At 41.7% G+C, this 18,299-nt stretch overlaps 1 protein-coding gene across 22 annotated transcripts in view; it reads right to left on the reverse strand.

Annotated features, from left to right (window-relative positions):
- MEF2C (myocyte enhancer factor 2C) overlaps positions 1 to 18,299 on the reverse strand; it is a 514,750-nt gene that overhangs the window by 200,512 nt on the left and 295,939 nt on the right. For 14 of the 22 annotated variants that reach the window (XM_086960881.1, XM_086960896.1, XM_086960887.1 and 11 more), the window contains one exon: positions 6,608 to 6,801. In XM_086960881.1, the coding sequence (XP_086817007.1) occupies positions 6,608 to 6,661 (54 nt within the window). In that variant the 5' untranslated portion in view covers positions 6,662 to 6,801. Of the gene's footprint in view, positions 1 to 6,607; positions 6,802 to 10,671; positions 10,981 to 18,299 lie in introns of those variants that run through there. The other 8 variants (XM_086960874.1, XM_086960877.1, XM_086960895.1 and 5 more) reach the window with 4 other exon arrangements.

Consider the following 18,299-nt stretch of genomic DNA (forward strand, 5'->3'; position numbering starts at 1 on the left):
GATTTAATCATGATCTCAAAGTACATAACTAAAATCTATAGGGAGTTAATCAATAAAGAAAAATATAATATGAATAACTAATTTTGTCTATATTGTTTCCTAAGAATGTGTTAAGTAGTTGCATATCCACGACTCAAGACACCACACCAGCAATACATGAATGCAGTGAGGAAGCGTCTCTGAATCAGCAGCTGGCAGGATGTGAAATATTATTCTAGCAAATCTAACCAGGACTGCAAAACAGCACATCCTGTTGGGAATGTGAAAGAAGTAGCGGGTGTGCAGAGTGAAAACACAATCATGTCAGGTCACTAGAAAAATAAATGCACTTAAAAGCGCATGCATGATATCTGTACTGAACAGATCAGAACCAGACACCTTGGCCTACGAGATTGAATTCGAAGGGCTTTGGAAGCATACCAAATAATGTTGTAAGTGATTAATTTCTAAAATTAAAAAAGTAGAAAGAATACGTTATTTTGACTTATTTCTCCTCGTATGTATAAAAAATAAGGATATGCAGCTATATTTAAATGTGTTATGGGACAGGATGGGTAAGCCCTGCAGCATGTTGATTTTAAGCCAAATGTGGATGTTCTCAACCGTGTTAATGGAAGCACCAAGCCCTGTTCATTTTAAAGAGCCCCACCCCTTGTACATGTAATTGACGCGACCCGCACCTGTCTGTTTTAACAAGGCCCTACTCTTGTTCATGTTGCTGAGAGCACCCACCTCTGTCCATTTTAACTCTTTCCGTGCTCATGACGGCTCCCGGCCGTCATGAGTCACGGTAGGGATGTGCTCATGACGACCAGGAGCCGTCAGAACGTTGCCGCTCCGCCCATGCGTGATTAATTCCCCCCCCCCCTGTGTGAGTAAATTAATTAGTGGGCGGAGTTCGGACGGCTCCTGGCCGTCATGAGCAAACGCCTACTGTGACTCATGACAGCGGGAGCCGGCATGAGCACTGCAGCGCCATGCCCAATCCTGTGACGCAGCAAAATTTGCGCTGCGGGAAGGGGTTAAAGAGCCCCTGCCCTCGTTTGTGCTAATGAGAGCACCCGCCCTGTCTATGTATGCACAGTGGCGTAACAAAAGCCCCCGCAATGCGGGGGGCACAAAGCTCCTGAGGGCCACCTCCGGCACTGTGCACCAGTACCTGGCCTGAGAGGCCCTGACTGGGTCTGAAGCTTGGAGGGGCCCCCTCTATGTACATTGCAGGGCGGGGGCTTAGGTTTCATTATGCCACTGGTATGCACATTGGCGGTGCCATAATAGAGTAATATGCTGCTATGTCTATCTATTCTTCATTTTTCATATTTTATTTCTTTGAGAACACTATCCTATGGCAGGTGTTTTGAGGTTTGTTTTACATCTGTGTGCCCCTATCCTATAGTTTCAAGTTGGAGGAAACTGGAGGTTACCCCACCTCTAGAACACATAGAATGTGAAGAGTTTATTCTGAGAAGGAACATCAAATGGCGATCGCCACGCAAGCCTATAAAAAATTGCACTTGTCTTTGTGCTTTAGTTTGGATGTCTGTTTTCTCAACTGTCCAAATTTTGCAATGACCACCTTGAGAATATGTACATCCAGTCTGTGCTCTTTTTCTCAAAGTCTTCATATGGTCAAACATTTCCTTCAATCCTCTTTAGACTGATGCCTCATAGAGCAAACAGTATTGAGCTATTCATGGTTTTTAACCTCTTCGCTGCTCATGACGAGCTCAGCTCGTCATGAGTCACACTGGAGCTGTGCTTATGACGAGCTGAGCTTGTCATGAACGATGGGAAATCTGGAGTAACAGCACAGGAGGGGAAAAGTCATAGCAGCCAAGGTGTTAACACCTTGGCTGCTATGACTTTTCCCCTCCTGTGCTGTTACTCCAGATTTCCCATCGTTCATGACAAGCTCAGCTCGTCATAAGCACAGCTCCAGTGTGACTCATGACGAGCTGATTAACAAGCACGTATGTCGTTTTCAATGGCTTCGTTTGTGGCAGACAGAGTGTGGAGGACCCTACCAGACTGCTATTGCAAATAGTGGTCTCTAGGCTCATGAAGGCAGAACCCTGGTCAATTATGCACTTGTGTGCCTTTCTCCTGGTCCCTTAGGTGCAAATAGGAGACTATTGAGGGACAAATGGGTAAGAGGTCATCTCAATGAGGTTTTCGGGGTCAAAAAGGTACAATATATTACTTCTGCTACCCAGTGTAATTTGGTGAATCAAGGTCCATGCCTCACTTCTACAAAGACTAGTCATATGCAATTGCTAGATATAGTGGCATGAAAGATTGACTATTTGCTAAGCCTCTGCCTCTTGTGTTCCTCTGCATGCATTTAGGGTTTTGCCAACACACCGTTTTTCTTTTTCAGTCACAAGATGGAACTCAAACGGCATACCACTTGTATAACTGCTTGTTGGATATCAGAGCGCCCAACAAGTCCCTTAGTTGCTACTGAGCTTTGATCTCTTCAATGAACATCTTAGAATCGCCACAGACTTTATAGAAGATTTGGAATGGACCTTTGAATAGTCTATTTCTAACCCTATATTTCTCAGTGCAGAGGTAGACATTGGAACAAAGTTGTTTATTTCATCTTGTAATGCTATGTAATTTATTTGTTATTTATTTAGAAAGTTTTATAAAGCGTAAGCATGACCCACGGGCATCAGATCACTGTCCATAAACATAAGAACTTGGTCATGTTATTCAATATCAAGTTTTGCAGTTGAGTCCAGTCCAAGACATTCAAAGTACTCTACTTTGGAAATCTGCATCTAAATAAAGTCTTAACTCAAAGCCAAGATATGACTTTCTTAAACAACAAATGTTACAAACGGTGGCAGGATATTGTTAAATTGATGTATTGACATCACAACAGCAATGTTATTACCCAAAATGCACTTTGATTTCAAACAACTGTTAATTTATCACACTCACGACCCATTACGCTTGTTACCCTGCTCTATATAACCACCCCTTATTTCAGACTGTAGTTGGTAACTGGCATTCAGTTTTCTGGCCTCGTACTGCATTAGCAGTATGAGGCCAGCGTTTTCTCCTAAGAGCATGGATCATTTGCAAAAATATCACAAGAACCAGGGCTGGTCTTGCTAGTGCACACTAGTAGAAGTTGGAAAAATACTTTCATCTGGTTATAATTTGCTTGCAAATATCTTTATTATTTTGAGGATCAGTGGCCTGTGGGGTCCAAATCCACACTGTGATGTCGTAAAACTCGAGTTCGGTCACCTGATCAGGACCAAATTGTACATGGAGGCAGGGAACTGCCCAGCCTAACTCTAGCAGGTAGAGCTCATCTTGGTGTCCAGCATTCCAATTCCCTTTCACTGGTATTTGCGCTGTTGTGTTTCTCAAAAGCCTTGCCCCAGTCAAATAAAATATTTTAGCAAAGGGCAGTCAATAAATCTTCGATAATTATCTCTCATAATTGTATTCATGAGGCTTCCTTTCTTCAAAGTCCTATATTTTGAGACAGTTGAGTTTGTGATTTGACTGAATAGGCTACTGCGCTTTAAATTTCTTAGAAGCAAATTAGGGAATAAGCCATCTCGTGCAATTCTAGAGCATTTCCAAATTAAGAAAGGTCAGAGCCACCGCCCCAGAGTCGTCCCTCCTTTGCTTAAGACTTAGTTGCGCATTTGCACGTGATTTACCTTTAATCTAATCCATTTGGGGTCTAATCCAAGCTACAGTGTGTGCGATCTTATGATTCTGGTTAATTAATTGTATTTCCCTGTGCTCTCAATTGTATATGTGTCTAATGTAATGTAAATGTGTTTAAAATTGTAAAAATATGTGATGTAAAAATAGTTACACTGTCACATCATGGTTTCGGTGGCTTGGTTGAACCTGAACTAACACACACATACACATACTCACACATGCAATACTACTCATGTATGTGAGAGATGCTCCTGCTGTCATCATAAGCATTTTCTACTTAAAACACTCTGCTGTGTCTTAGAACTGATATTCCAATAAGTCGCAAACGTTAAAAAAATACAATTAAATAAGGTAAAAAATAAAGCAAAACACTCAAGTGAGCGGCATAAAATAGCCTATATTTTCAATTTTGCACACTACTGAGAGGTTCTTTGAGGAGCATACTACACGTCCACTGGAGGCCTCCGATGGTGTTCAATCATTGAATTCATCACACCATGCAAGGAGGGGGCTTCCAGGGTACCACGGAATCCAACCCTTCAGAGTAGACCACAAACAAGAGTTGATGCTGACAAGGACAATAGCTATCCACAGCTCCCTGTGCCTGCCACACATCACTGCATAGTGGACTGTAATAGAAGACAAAAAGTTCTGCTACCTCAAAACGAGCCTGAGAGACAAAGCATGTTTGTAGTTGTAAAGCCTACGATTCTCACAATCAAAGGATTAGTGGGCGCAAAGTTTTTTTAAATCAATAAATGTTACTCTGAAAGTTGAAAAAGTATTCCTGACTTTTAATGTACCTTTATTAATGCTTATAAAGTGCAAGTTGGAGGCATGAATACCTTTGTGAGTCGCAAATATGTGCATCAGTCCTTTAACACCTTAGCTGCTTCGAACGTTCAGCACCCAGTGCTGAACGTTCGAATAACAAGCGGTGGCCCGTCGGCCAACGGTCGTGCGCAGCACTGGGGAGGGAACGCTCGTGACGACCGTTGTCCGACGGCAGCACTTAAGGGGTTAAAACCACTACTGCAGTTGATAACCATTGACCTGTTACCAACCCCCGAATTGTGTTGATAACGAATTCTCAAAGGCAAAGCTATGCCCATAGGATAGCTTCCCATTTGAGAATTGTAGTGGCTGGCCCCGGGGAAGCATAAAGGCCCCGGGGACCAGTGCATGCTCCCCCTAATGTCTCTCCTAGATGAAATCATTTTTGAAGCAGCACTTGTCCCTTTGATGAACACAGTCTGTTCTTTAAATATATAATGATTTCACCCAGTGGAAGCGAATTCGGGACGGAGGTCTGCTGTCCCTCTCAAGCTTCCGTTCATAGGCCTTCACTTGGGGTTGCAGAGTTGCTCTTGCCTAATTAATATCATTAGGTGGAAGCTTTTGAGTCCTCCGATGAATCCACATTTCGAAATGCGACTGATTAGTACATCAGTGTTATCACAAAATGAAGGCGTGATTGCAGTCCAAGTGATGTGCAAAAATTCTGAATACTTACAACGTAGCCTCTTGTACACTAGGCCAATGGAGACTATGCAGGGCATTTCCACAGGCATATATCTAACTTATGCATGCTGCAGCCGGATAAAAGCTGAATCCCATAAAGCCAGGGAAAAGGGCCTTTACCTGCGTGTAATATTGTCTCAGCGAGAGGACTTGAAAAGAACAGCATGTAATTTAGCAGCCACTCTTGAGTGTTCTGGAAGTGTATGGGACTGTCTGTGCCTAATTGCGCCAGAGACAACTGATTTATGTCTGCTCTTATCTCCTAGAGGCTAAATCAACTGCATGCATAATTAGTAGGCTAACCATAAAATACCTATTTACCACTTACATCAGAGTGGAAGGCCTTTGTCTGATGATGCATGTAATGGGCCAATGCTGTTAGTTGTCAGGCCTTAATTATCTAGAAATATGTGCGCCGTGTTAGATACCTAGCAAGCAAGACCCTTGCAAAGCTTCAATCTTCACCTTAAAAAGTATCTGTTTCTGAAAAACAGACACTCCCCTTCCTTCCTTCCTCAAGACGCTCCTTCAATCTCACTATTTCATTCAGGTTACTGCATGCCACTTTATAAACATTAAGCACTCTGTGCGGCTGGACTAGGGTTATATATGCTTTGTAGTAACAAATGCACAAAGAGAAGAAACATCTTTATCATGTACAGTCTAAGCCACTTCTGGGGAAACACAACTACACCATCAGGAAAACGCTGCCATATGCACTTGCCGGGGTAACAACAACCCTGAATATGTGCATGAAACGGATCGTAGAGATACATACAAAAAAAATGTTTTGCCATAATTTCACAACTCTTAGCAAGGCCCTGTGAATCCGAAATGCGAAGGTGAAACAGATCAGCTCTGACTTAATAAACAAGTCAACAAAAGGAATTTTTAGTGTGGCGCAAATTTGTTTCAAAGAAAAAAGAAAGAAAAAAAAAATATATATATATATATATATATATATATACATACTGTGCAGTTTTATATAGGTGATCGCGACCAAAGGTATCAGAGCTGCTTTCCATGAGCGCCAGTTGCACTAAAGAGTGACACGCTCCTTTTTTTAATTTAGGTAAAGAAAATGTATAGCAAACAAATTATACCTATACCGCCCTTGTGATACAAATATTCAAGCGACCTTAAATGATTGTTGGCAGAGACATAATGATATATCAAAATTTAGAAATCATTTTATTGATAGTTTTTTTCTCTTCTTTTTTTATATATTGTTCATTATTTTTTATGCACAATGAGATTACATGATTTGCCCAGAATCACAGGATGTTTGAGCCTCCACTCGACCCTGGTTCCTAGTTTCAAACTCAGCCATTATAACAGCCGTTAAGCCACATCTCTGTTGTCTATGAAACAAGTAATTTTCATCAGTACTCACCTGTCTGTTACGTTCATCCATAATCCTTGTGATCTGTATCTTTTTTCTCCCCATAGTCCCCGTTTTTCTTCTCCCTCTCGTCCCTGAAATTATGTGTTTTCCGTTATCCTTCCTCTCGTTCCCGTTTCCTCAAAACAAGTCTTTCTTTTCTGTACTTTCAGTATTCAGCTCACAGATCCCTGCATCCGTTCCTGCTAGGTACACAAAACAACCAAATTTTACCAGGAATTCAAATACAAATGACCAAACTAACACCTAGAAAAATTATTATTTTTAGGAAAAACAAATAGTGAGAAATTCTAAGTGTATTAACTGTTCCTAAAATGCAACAGCGGGACTGGATTACAAATCATTACACGGGCATTTTACTTCATTATATCTGAATTTTGCAAATATAGTCAGATATGTTTTTAGATACAGACATGTAAGTTGTAGTCACACAATATCATAAAAGCAAAACAAGATTTCCAAGTTATATTCCTGAATGTAAGCCCAAGCAAAGGACTATACAGTTCTGATTTTTACAATACGCAGTAATTAACAAAAAATACATAAATGTTCATGTTGATCACGGCTTAAAATATCCAGCATAGTAAGTGGAAATAAGTTTCGAGTGGGAGGGAAATGCAGGGAGCTGGAAAGCTGCTGGTTGTTTTTGTCTGCTATTACTGTTTCCATGCATGCTGTGCTTGCTCTTTCGGCTTCCATAGGCTGTGCTTGTCCTTCCCGTCCCATTGCCTCGGGAGATCTCAGAGAGAAAGAGGAAAGAGACAGATGTACCTCACTATTGTTAAGGGGCTCCTACCTTCCTCACTCTTGCAAGATATCCCTAACTATATTGTGTGGGAGGAAGCCAAGAGAAGCTTCTACTGGAAGCCAATTTCATCACAGAAACATCCTCCTGCTTCCCGCATCCAGCACAGGAACCTTCCTATTCCCCGAACTCAGGTTTCAAAACATTTCCTCTACAGTCTTCTGTAGGACAGTGTGGATCCCTCCCTTTGCCATTCTAACCCTTAATCTCTTCCCCCATACTAGTTCCATCACCATGTGTGATAGGTAGTGTACCGGCTGTCAGCCTAGTCCATTTCTTCTCGAACCGGTGAGAATGTATCTTCCCCCTTACATCAATTTTCAAACAACGATTTGTCCTTAGTGTTAGAGCTAGGGGTGGCTATGGATGTATGGGGGTGGGTGCTTTTCCGTTGTTCTCACCTTCCACTCCTCTTCGATATTCCTATAGAACTGGCCAATTAGAACAATCACTAGCTGGCTGACGGACGGAGTAAAGGCGCCCTGACACAGATGTGTTGGGTACAGCAGTAAATATGGCATGTGTGGTCCATATAATCACCATGCAGAGGTGGTGATGACAGGAATTAGATGGTCTTCTCTCACACTCTGGAGAGCAAGTCATCAACCTGTCGTTGAGAAGGGCCCACCACTCGGAACAGACAACCCAAGTGGGGACTGTATTGGTCAGTGACAGCACATAGGGATACCACAGTTGTATACAGCTTAGAGACACATAGGATGCTCCCCATTGAACTCTGGCCTCTAAAGAGCTCTCAACTGGTCTTCAACCTAACTTGCATTGTACGGAAGTCATCTTTCTATTATCAGTACCCGCACTTTCTCTTTTTCTTCACTTCGTTGCTGATCTCCACTGATGATTGGGGCCTACAATGTTGGCTCAGCCTCACGTGCTTTTGTATAGACTAATACCTGTAATATGGGGCCTATCTCGGGGCCATTTTCTGGGTATGTATATGTATATTGCATTCTTATTAAAAGGGTAAATTGATGTGCATGTGAGCAGAAGCAATTGCAAATCATCACAACTTTGACAATAGCATGGTTAATATGTTTTCATATCCCGTTCAATTGCTTGACTGACTTTGTTCTGGGGTTGCCATTCCATGACACATAAAGACTAAAGGTTTGTGTCTCTTAATCTCTAAAAGAAAATTAAAGTACATTTTACAACATCTGTGTTGGCAACAAGCTGCGCACCTTAAACTTGGATTAATAAGGGGACAACTTTCTGATGACCACGGTTTATATTTCTTCTAAATCAATTTTTTAAACTTTAAAATATATACTTGCCTCCATACCTTTTTCAAACATCCATCGGTTTATCATTTATTTCCATATTTCACACATAATAGCAGACCTCAGTAGGCATGCAGTGGTGGCCAAAGTCAAATAAACTGCTGTCTACGCTCACACTGATGTACAATGTCTAATAGATTTGTATTGAGAAAGACCGTACTGCTTTTTAATTGAATGCAAAGGGCGATCAGGGGCACTTGTTTGCAATGATTTTAAAAGCAAGGAACATGCACACAAATGTTCACTTTTCCCCAGCAGGTTTCATAGTTATGTCGTCCATACGAACCCTGGCCCTTAGATACGTAAATTGCAACACACCTAATAATGCAAAATATGGAACTTGCATAATGCGCACTAACATTTATGGAGAATTAATTATCTCTTTGATATCATGCATGAGACGTCAATGAAAAATTACCTGAATCAGAGAGTTAATGAACCTCTCGCTACCTGTATATGCTAAGTAGGTCAGCTATCTCATTTCTGAAGGGAAAACAATCTTGTGTTTTGACAGTAGAGGTGATAACGTCCTCGTTATGCAAATAGTGGGCCATTACTAAAGAGGTTTTTGATGTAGGATATTTCTGAGTAAGTTTAAAACCTAAATCTTATTCTAAAAATCACACTCTCCGTGAAAGTGCTTCAAAAATATGCAAAGAAGGAAAAAGTTATTGATAACCATGCTCATGTTTCCTTTGCATATTTATAACTGTCTCACTGCTACTTGTTCCTACTTATCATAATGCAAATTCTCACAATTAAGAGCCCGTGTACAATGTGTCTTACTCATGCAAAATAGATGACACGGAATGGTTGTCATAAAACATGTTTTCAACACCCTTGGGAACAGGCATTTTTTCCGTATGGGTTCTCAATTATAAAGCACTGGGATATAATGCGCGTATACTAAAATTGGTCACGTGATCGCTTCGAACATGTAGCAAACACGGAAGGACTAAGAGTATGTATGCCACCACTTTAGCTTGCTGCTCGTGCACCATGTGGTTAGTTCCATACATCTGCCTCAGAATGCTGAACATATATCAGCCATAATGTGCAAAAATTAACACAAATAATTATTATAAACATTAGTGAAATTTGTAATGGCGTCCGCAACCCTGTTCTATGCTTATGTAGTCCAGTATTACGCTATATGCAGAATTGCTGTCTGTAAGACCTTACTCTTAATGCAGCTTTTTGGCAATTTTAGTCATATACATTTGTCAGTGATGGAGGCAGGCCATGCGCCACTGGTTGGCCAGTGGACAGAACATATTCAAGGCGCTTCGATGAACCAGGTTGTCTGACCTCTGCATTAAGGCATAAAGAGCACAGCGATTGCATGTGGATAGCCAGCACTTTCAGCGTGCCGGCTTGAGTTTCCTTTTCCTTTTCAGCTGGTACTCTAACAGCCAGCCTCATAAATTCCCACAATGCATTATGTAACACTAATCCCATGTCCTGCCATTAAATCCATCAGCTGGCGCGCAGTCAAAGCTACTGGGGGAGAAAAGCTGTTGCATTCTTTCTCCGCCTCCTCTTCACTTCTCATTTGTTGGCCCTCCAAATAATGCAACCTAAACATAATCAATAATCTTGTGTTTCAGCTGAACAGAAAGCCTATATGAATAACGGGGGCCCTGGGCTGCGAATGTACCGGCTCTTCTAACCTAAACACGTGTCTACAAAGTGTCCTGGAAGCGGCTGAGAGAGACGCCGCACCCCAGCTGACAGCACAACATGAGCAGATATGAAATACTGGGGTATGTGTTGATTTGAAGCCACTTCGCTGCATCTTCGGGACATTTTCGCTGCTCCACCCAGAGAACGCCACTGTCACTCAGCTGACCCACACGCCTCACAGTGGACGCCACACACATGAAGTTAACTGGCTGCGCTGCCGCATGTCTGTGAGCCGGCTGCAGCGCCTGCATCCATCGCCGCCGCCTTACCTTGTGAGCAGCAAGTTAGAAAGGGCATCTCTCGGCCTGCTTGGGGCAGCCACGGGAGCCTAACAGGCTTTGCGGTAACCGTAAGCCAATCCACTAATCCGCGGCCCATGCATATGGAACAATTTCCTCCCCGCGCGTTCAGCTGCGGCCGCCACTATCGGCTTACAGCGCGCGCGGCCTGAGCTCCTGTTCTCGCGGAGGTGGAAGGTCAGGGGGGGACAGATTACAGGAGTGGCGACAAGGGTTAGCCGAGAGACCAGAGCCGCTTTGCAGATCACAATTCAGGAACTCTGTAAGCAGCGGAGGAGTCCTGCACGGCGAGGAGGCCGCCCGAGTGCGGGGAAACGAGCCACGCGACATTCGTCACTTTCCGCGCTATTCTCAGTTCTGCATTTCAGACCAAGCTTTTTAACAACCTAAACGGCAGAAACCACCAGTGCAGCTGCTCTGCTGACTCCGTTGACCCGGGCATCTCCATACATTTATTCTTTATTTTTAAATTACAACAACAAACATATTTGCTATTAGAACAGTTTCACTGCCTTACATATTATGCGGAATATAAGTGCAGAATTAAATATAAACGTATTTCAAAACCACGTGGTATTAAAATATTTGATTAACTGGAATTACTGAAATAAAAACTGCCTGTACAGCAACATTATTTCAAAGTACTCACATGATGTTCCAACCTTTATTTTCCTTGCTTGTTTTATTTTTCCCATTCACTAAACTATTAACAACCGTAGCTGAGTTTTCTAGCTGGTTTCCCTGAGATATTACCAGAACAAACAAAACAGAAAAGCTTATGAAAGCCAGCTAAAATGAAGTTGGGCATACTTTTCCATACTTCAGTAGTAATCACGTAAGTGTTCAGATGAAATTGCCAGATACATTGATCTTCCTGACAACATAATGCAAGATGGGGTCTCCTCACCTTTCCGGCCCCCATTGACCTCAGTAAATGTTCAGGTTTGGTATTGTTTCCCCTCTTACAGCATTTCCCATTTTAGGACATGCCGCCACGTCCAGTATGCATCTAATAGTCAAGCCTTGTAACCAAACTGATCCTTTCTAAATATGTGGCAACAGTGTATGGTGGTCTTCTGGTATTTGTGTGGTACATATTGTAGGAAAACAAGGCCTGACTGTTGTACTCTCTACCAGGTCTTTGACAGTATGACCCAGCAGCTGATGCCATCTCATACAGCTGGGCCTGAATCACATTTTGGTACCGAATTGCTGGGAAGGCAAATCCACAATATCAATCAGAGCTTAACCAGTCTTACCAATTTTAGAAAGGGCCAACAATGGGTACATACATAAGCATTTGGTTGCAGTTCACTCGAGTGAATATCACACCCTGTCCCTACTTCTGAGAAGGAACTGTCTTGTAATGGGTTGTTGTCACTAACCTATCATAGGCCGTCCGCTTATTCCTATTTTCTTCTAGGTTATATGGTCTGGGTTACCTCCTGTACCAAATAACGAGTATGGTAAGGTCATTTAGTGAGAATGAACACACGCTCCTGAGATCTGTATGTAACCAGCCATTCAAAGGTTAGAATCCTGATCTTGTTAATTATTCATAAGGGTCATTAGAAAGAGACCGCTTTTATTTATTTGAGTTTTATATAGTGCTGGCTAGACCCGGAGGTATCACAGCGCTTTACATAAAGATACACAAAATTAAAGATTTACATCAGTTACAAGTTAAATCAGTTACAAGAAAACATTTAAAGAGCGTCGGGAGACAAAATAAATGGAGCTTAGAAGTGAAAGGGGGTGGGGTAAAGGTGTAGGAGGGAGAAAGGATGGAGATAGGTTGGATGGAGAGATGAAGGAGAGTCTGCCCAATGTCCGGCTGGGTAGGAGACGGCCGAGGGGGAAGTCCACAGCCTATCTCCTCTATAGCTATCAGGTAGCTCCACCGGGCATCAGTCAAGTGGCTAGGTCTCAATCAGAAAACAATTAGAGAGCAAAAGGAGGGATAAATGGAGCGTAAATGAGAAATTGGGTGGAGTAAAGGGGTAGGAGGGAGAGTACAACGGAGAGATGAAGTAAGGTCTGCCCAATGTCCGGCTGGGTAGGTGACGGGCCAAGGGGTAGCCCACAGCCCATCACCTTTAGGTGACGGGCCAAGGAGTAGCCCACAGCCCATCACCTCTATAGCTATCAAGTAGCTTCACCGAGCATCGGCCAAAAAACTAGGTCTCCACGGTCAGAGATAGGTTCAAGATTCGGTATCCTGTAGGGTAGGCCGGATGGGGGATGTGTCCGAAGTCTGGTCTAAGTCCGTTTTTTTCTGAGAGGAGTAGCACGACATGGTAGGGAACATTGTGGCAGCCATCTTGGGTCAGGCAAGGGATTAACCAGTAGTAACAGGGAGGGCTTAAAAACTTGCTTGCCAAAAAAAATCATGGTCGCCCTCATTACAGACCTGACCTTGGGAGCATTCATAGAAAGTCCTGTGTATCGGTAGCTCCCTTGCAGAAATGAGCGCTGACTCAATCCCAAGGCAGCAGATGTTACCCCGACACAGGCTATAGGGACTGATGGTTGATAAAGAGATGGCTTTTGTTGGACAGAAGCCCACTTTACTTGGGCGTTAAGACATAATTCTGTTTGGTGTGGGCTTTGTAAACAAACAGTTCAAAAATATATACTGGTTTACTGGTCAGTCACACAGTCAATCTTTAAACACCAAATAGGACCAGAATCAGATTATCTCGACGCTGAGGCGCATTCAAATACTGGCCCTAAATCTTCAGTTAACGATGATGTCCACTTCTCTTTCTCATTGTTAGTCATTGGTAGACATTTTCTGATGTTCTTCCTTTCTTCTGCTTCTCCCAATAAATGATTTCTTGACATCAGGCATTGTGATTTACTGCAATCTTAGTTTTTCCCCTTTTTCATTTTCACTGGCTTTCCTGACTTCTTTCTTGTATGTACTGAGATGGAACAGCTGAAGTATGGTTGACGGGTTGACATAGCTCCTTTGCTCAAAGCTGCATGAGCCTTCCCACCTCATCAGGTTAGAAGCTGTTTTTACAATTCTTCTGCCTGGTTGGATCACAATCCTTATTCTGACTTCAACAATTATTGGTCACTCAAAGGGTTCATGCCTATATGGAAGTGGCACACCAAATGTTTTGGGAGTACTAGAAATAATGCTCCAGTGTCTTTGATCATGTAAGGAAAGTTTATCAAACAACATTAGTATTGATGGTTGTCTGTTTGTTCCTCTTTGCATTTCATGACGTATGGTGAATTTCAGAATATTTGCAATCCTCCACTGTTTTTACAGATATGTTTTCTTTGCAAATATCTGGCTTCCAAGAACAACATACAACTGTACACACCTCTCTGCTACATTTGGCGAGGTTTGAATAATACCAAAACCACATGCGTACATACAGTTTCATACTGAGTACCATTAGGAAAGTGCCAGAACAAAAAAAAGGTACCTGACACGTTGTAGGGCAAGGTACCAGTTAGCTCTTTATATAGCAACAAAGAAAAGTAAATACATTTTCAATATAAAAAAAATGCGTCATAGAAAAACTATTAAGTTAAAATGAAAAAAGAATAATGATTTACAACTGTCAAGCCTGCATATATGTCAAAATTACTACCATCAATTGAGGTATGAACAAGCGTACTTGAATATTTGACATAACTAAACTCACCATGTCTGTATGTCCTTAAATGCTGAAGAGGTTATACGCGGTAACAAGAAAATAATATGGTGGCATCAAATAAATAAGTCTCTCCAACGATAACTGAAGACGATTTCCACTAATAAGATTTTTATTTTAGGCAACAATATTTTAATCTAGATGTTTCTGCATCATAACATCTTGTGCACCTACCTGAGAGCAGATAGCTGAAATTAGAGTTATCGGTAAACAAGCAGTGCTTAATTTGAAATAAATAAATAAATAGGTGCAGGGGCCCAGTACTTTGTTTTGTGCCCGAATGTCGGGGTTGCCAAATGCCAATGCTGACTAGCCTTGGTTCCACCTCCTGCCTGTGTCCACCCAACCCCCCACTTCCTGTTTTTTTTCCCCAGCAATCTTTCAGGTTCTTTTTAAACCCAGTTTTTCATCCTTTGTCACTGGATTCTTATCTTTCTCTTCAACCTTCTTTCTCCCTTTTCTGCCAGTCTCTTTCTTGAACTGGGTCACAGTAGGATGTTGAAAAATAAGTCTAGTGGCCAGATGTAGGTGCATGTGCCAACTACCTGCAGTCACTGACAAACATTAAGCGCTACAAATGTATAAATGTATAAAAATCGAATTCTCGATAAACTGATTCTAGTCATCCAACAATGTCTACTGCCACCAGAAAAAAATAAATGTATTGATTTTTCTGAATGTACAAATGCCCATAAATTTCACAGACTGGCAGTGACTAGCAGACGCCTCCAAAGAATGAAAAGCATCAATAATTGGCAGCCGGCGCCTGTTACAAGAACTTCAAACTTAGTCCAGTTGTTTGGCTCACAAATCCTTTGAAGCACTATGAACAGATGCACTTTTTCCATTCAAAACTCACGGACTTTACCTACAGAAGAATGAAAATTCGTGCCCTTTTTCTGCAGCAATAAAACATTCTTATGAGTCACTCAAACACTAGTCAAAACATCTCCAAGATTCACAAATGATGGAACACCAAACATTGTGAACTTCTTTGAAAACCATGGAATCCCAGGCAGTAATCCCAGTGTGTTTTTGTAAAAATTAAGAATGTCGATACTTCAATGAGAAATTTTAAGAAGCGGGGAAAAAAAGAAAAAAAATTGCGAAACAGCCAGATGTATGGCAGCACACTTTACAATGATGTTTCTCAACAAAGAGTGGTTGACCGTGATTTGTTTTTGCAACATCAGACAAAAGCCGCTTTGTTGTGGTGACCTCTTCTATGGTTAAAAGTTTGGCATACAAAAACTGATTCGCGAGGCAAAGGCACTAATGCCAGTTCAAGCGAAAGCTCATGGTAACAGAGGGTGCCAATCACACAATCATTCATAGAGACCCTCTCGCCACTACAAGTCGAAGGACCTTCACAGAATGGTAGGAAACATGCACAGAGTGGTCAAGGAAGGATGTGACGTAAGCAACCGCAAACAATAAAAGGTGTAAAGGTGCTTCCTTCTCTAAACTGTTCCAGAAACGCAAAATGGGAACCAAAACTCTTCACTTCCTACTCTGGCACAACTGCCTGAATCAGTTCTTCTGCTGTGCTTTTTGAGATCTCTTTTTAAGATACAGACTCCCAATAACCGTCAATCCACACAATAAAGGGGCTGGATAATGAAAAGAGCACATCACCATTAATATGATAAAAGAAAGAACACATAATAGTAAGAACAAAAAATGTTTGGGCAAGGATTAAAAAAATGGAAGGCGAAGGTGTCCGTTCAACTCAGTAATACTTCTTAATCAAACAACTAATTAATTACAAGAGCAATTTGAGCAAAACTATGGCTCAAGTTGCATAAAGTAAAATTGAACGGCAAATTGCAGGTTTATAAAAAAATATATATATAGAAATGTAATAGGTGCATGCAATGCAGCCTGAAATGAAACTGGGTGCTTGGCCACTTAAAACAGATATTACAGCACTCTAGGATGAAGCGATAACGTACACATTTATTGAGCCTGTAATGAGTGAATAAAGAGTGCTTGATAGCAAGAAAGACTTCCAAGAGCCTGCTTCAAGGCAAGGAAAGCTGAAAGGATTCAGAAACAAGAGAGAATGTGAGATTGGATCCGATCTCATCTTTGCATCTCGTTGCCAGTGACTGGGCAGCATACAAACAGTGCTCGCCACTGTAAGGCTTTTGTGAGCACACAACTGCACATCAGATGCGTCTGAGTCATCTGCAGGCTGCAGTCATGTGCCCACAAGGCTTTGATGTACCAACGAGGCGTGCCCTTCATTTCCACACTACATCTGAATTGGGTTTTGAATTCATGGGCAGAGCGCGATATTACAGAGACGTGGCGCGGAATTTACCCTAAGCGGGGGCATGTGAGCACACCATCTAGCAGAGAAGACAGGAAACATAAATACCTATAGGAGTATACGAATATGCAAACATGGACATTGGCTTTACTCAGGACGAGGATTCTTTTTTTACTTACTCAGGAAAAGGGTTTCAGCAAGTGCAACTAAAGCAATCTTAGGAATCTGCTATGAATGTGTACAATACGGTTATGCAAACAAGCCCATTAACAGCCACACACCAGCAGCGTTTTGAAAAAAGGGAACTGTAGTACAGGAGAGCAGGAAAAAAGAAAGCTGGTATGAGGAGCTAAAATGGCCGCCAGCTTCACACTGCAAGGCAGCAAGTTTGAGCAATCAAAAAGTTATTGACAATGTATTCATAGAACAAATACATTCCTATAATTACGCTGCATACATTTGCATAATTCAATACATTACAACACTTCCTCTTCAAGTAGCTCCTGATCTAGGTCAACCCCAGAGATGATGACACTAAATGGTAACCTATCTTGTGCCCTCGCCCCTCCTCTGTTCTCCTCGTGTCCACACCCATCTTTGTACAGCAATCCCATGTATTTATGAGATACAAATCCCATACATACATGCTCCTTGTAAACCCAACAGCCTCCAAATTACTCCACGACCATTTCCACTTTTTTTCAGAGCAGAACTATGAGGTCTATGCTTGCTCAAGTACAAAAGATAATTTTAACCATTTAGCATTTCTCCCATAAATAATGGAATGTGCTTCTGTGTGACCCTGAGGAAGGTCACATTTTAGTCTTAGACACTATTATTGCTCTATGACCTTGTCCTGTGTTTGCTTTCAATAAGAGCACTGTTTCCGAGTGCACGATAAACTTTTTTTATTCAAAAGCCAGGCCACCAAAAGTAGCAGCTATCAGACCAAGTAAGACTGAATGCATTTTCTGGTTGAAAAGAGCATAACTGGTTGCAATCTTCAGCTCAATGCACAAAGGCATTCGTATATGACAAAAAATAGTGGTTCACTGTGGAATTATTTTGATAAGTATTCATAAATTATAAATGTGCGAATCATTCAAAATGTACTTAACACCAAACAATAGCATCTTACTAACTAACATCTGCATACTCAATAAATGCACTTTAATATGTTAAAAAATATATATTCAGCAAAAACAATAGAGTGCTCCAGAAGAGGACCACAGAGTAAACACAAATGCGAGGAAGTGACAAATGTGTATACGGGTGAACAAGTGAATGAAGACTTAGACGACTGGGTGCAGGAACATAGCCTATGATCTGAAAATGTGCATAAGTCAAGGTTGTTTTGACCTTTTGGGTTAGTTAAAAGTCATGATCAGGACTAGGGCTGAAATTTAGCGCTCATAAAAGAAGGCCAACGGATCGCGGAGAACATAGTTCTGGTATAGAGAGGGCATACGGTAGGGAGATATAAAATGCGAAGTGAAAAACCTCTTGGTCTGTGCGTAAGGCCTTCACAGTTTCACGAGAGAACATGGTCTGCATGTCCGAGCAATGTGGAATCCTGGTGATTCCTTCTTCTATCATGACGCTGCGAAGGTCTTACTCACAGAGCTAGCTGTTTTTATCTTTTGTTTTATTTCTCA

Source organism: Lissotriton vulgaris, chromosome 3_1 (genome assembly GCF_964263255.1).
Source record: "Lissotriton vulgaris chromosome 3_1, aLisVul1.2, whole genome shotgun sequence".
Classification (NCBI taxonomy): Eukaryota; Metazoa; Chordata; class Amphibia; order Caudata; family Salamandridae; genus Lissotriton; species Lissotriton vulgaris.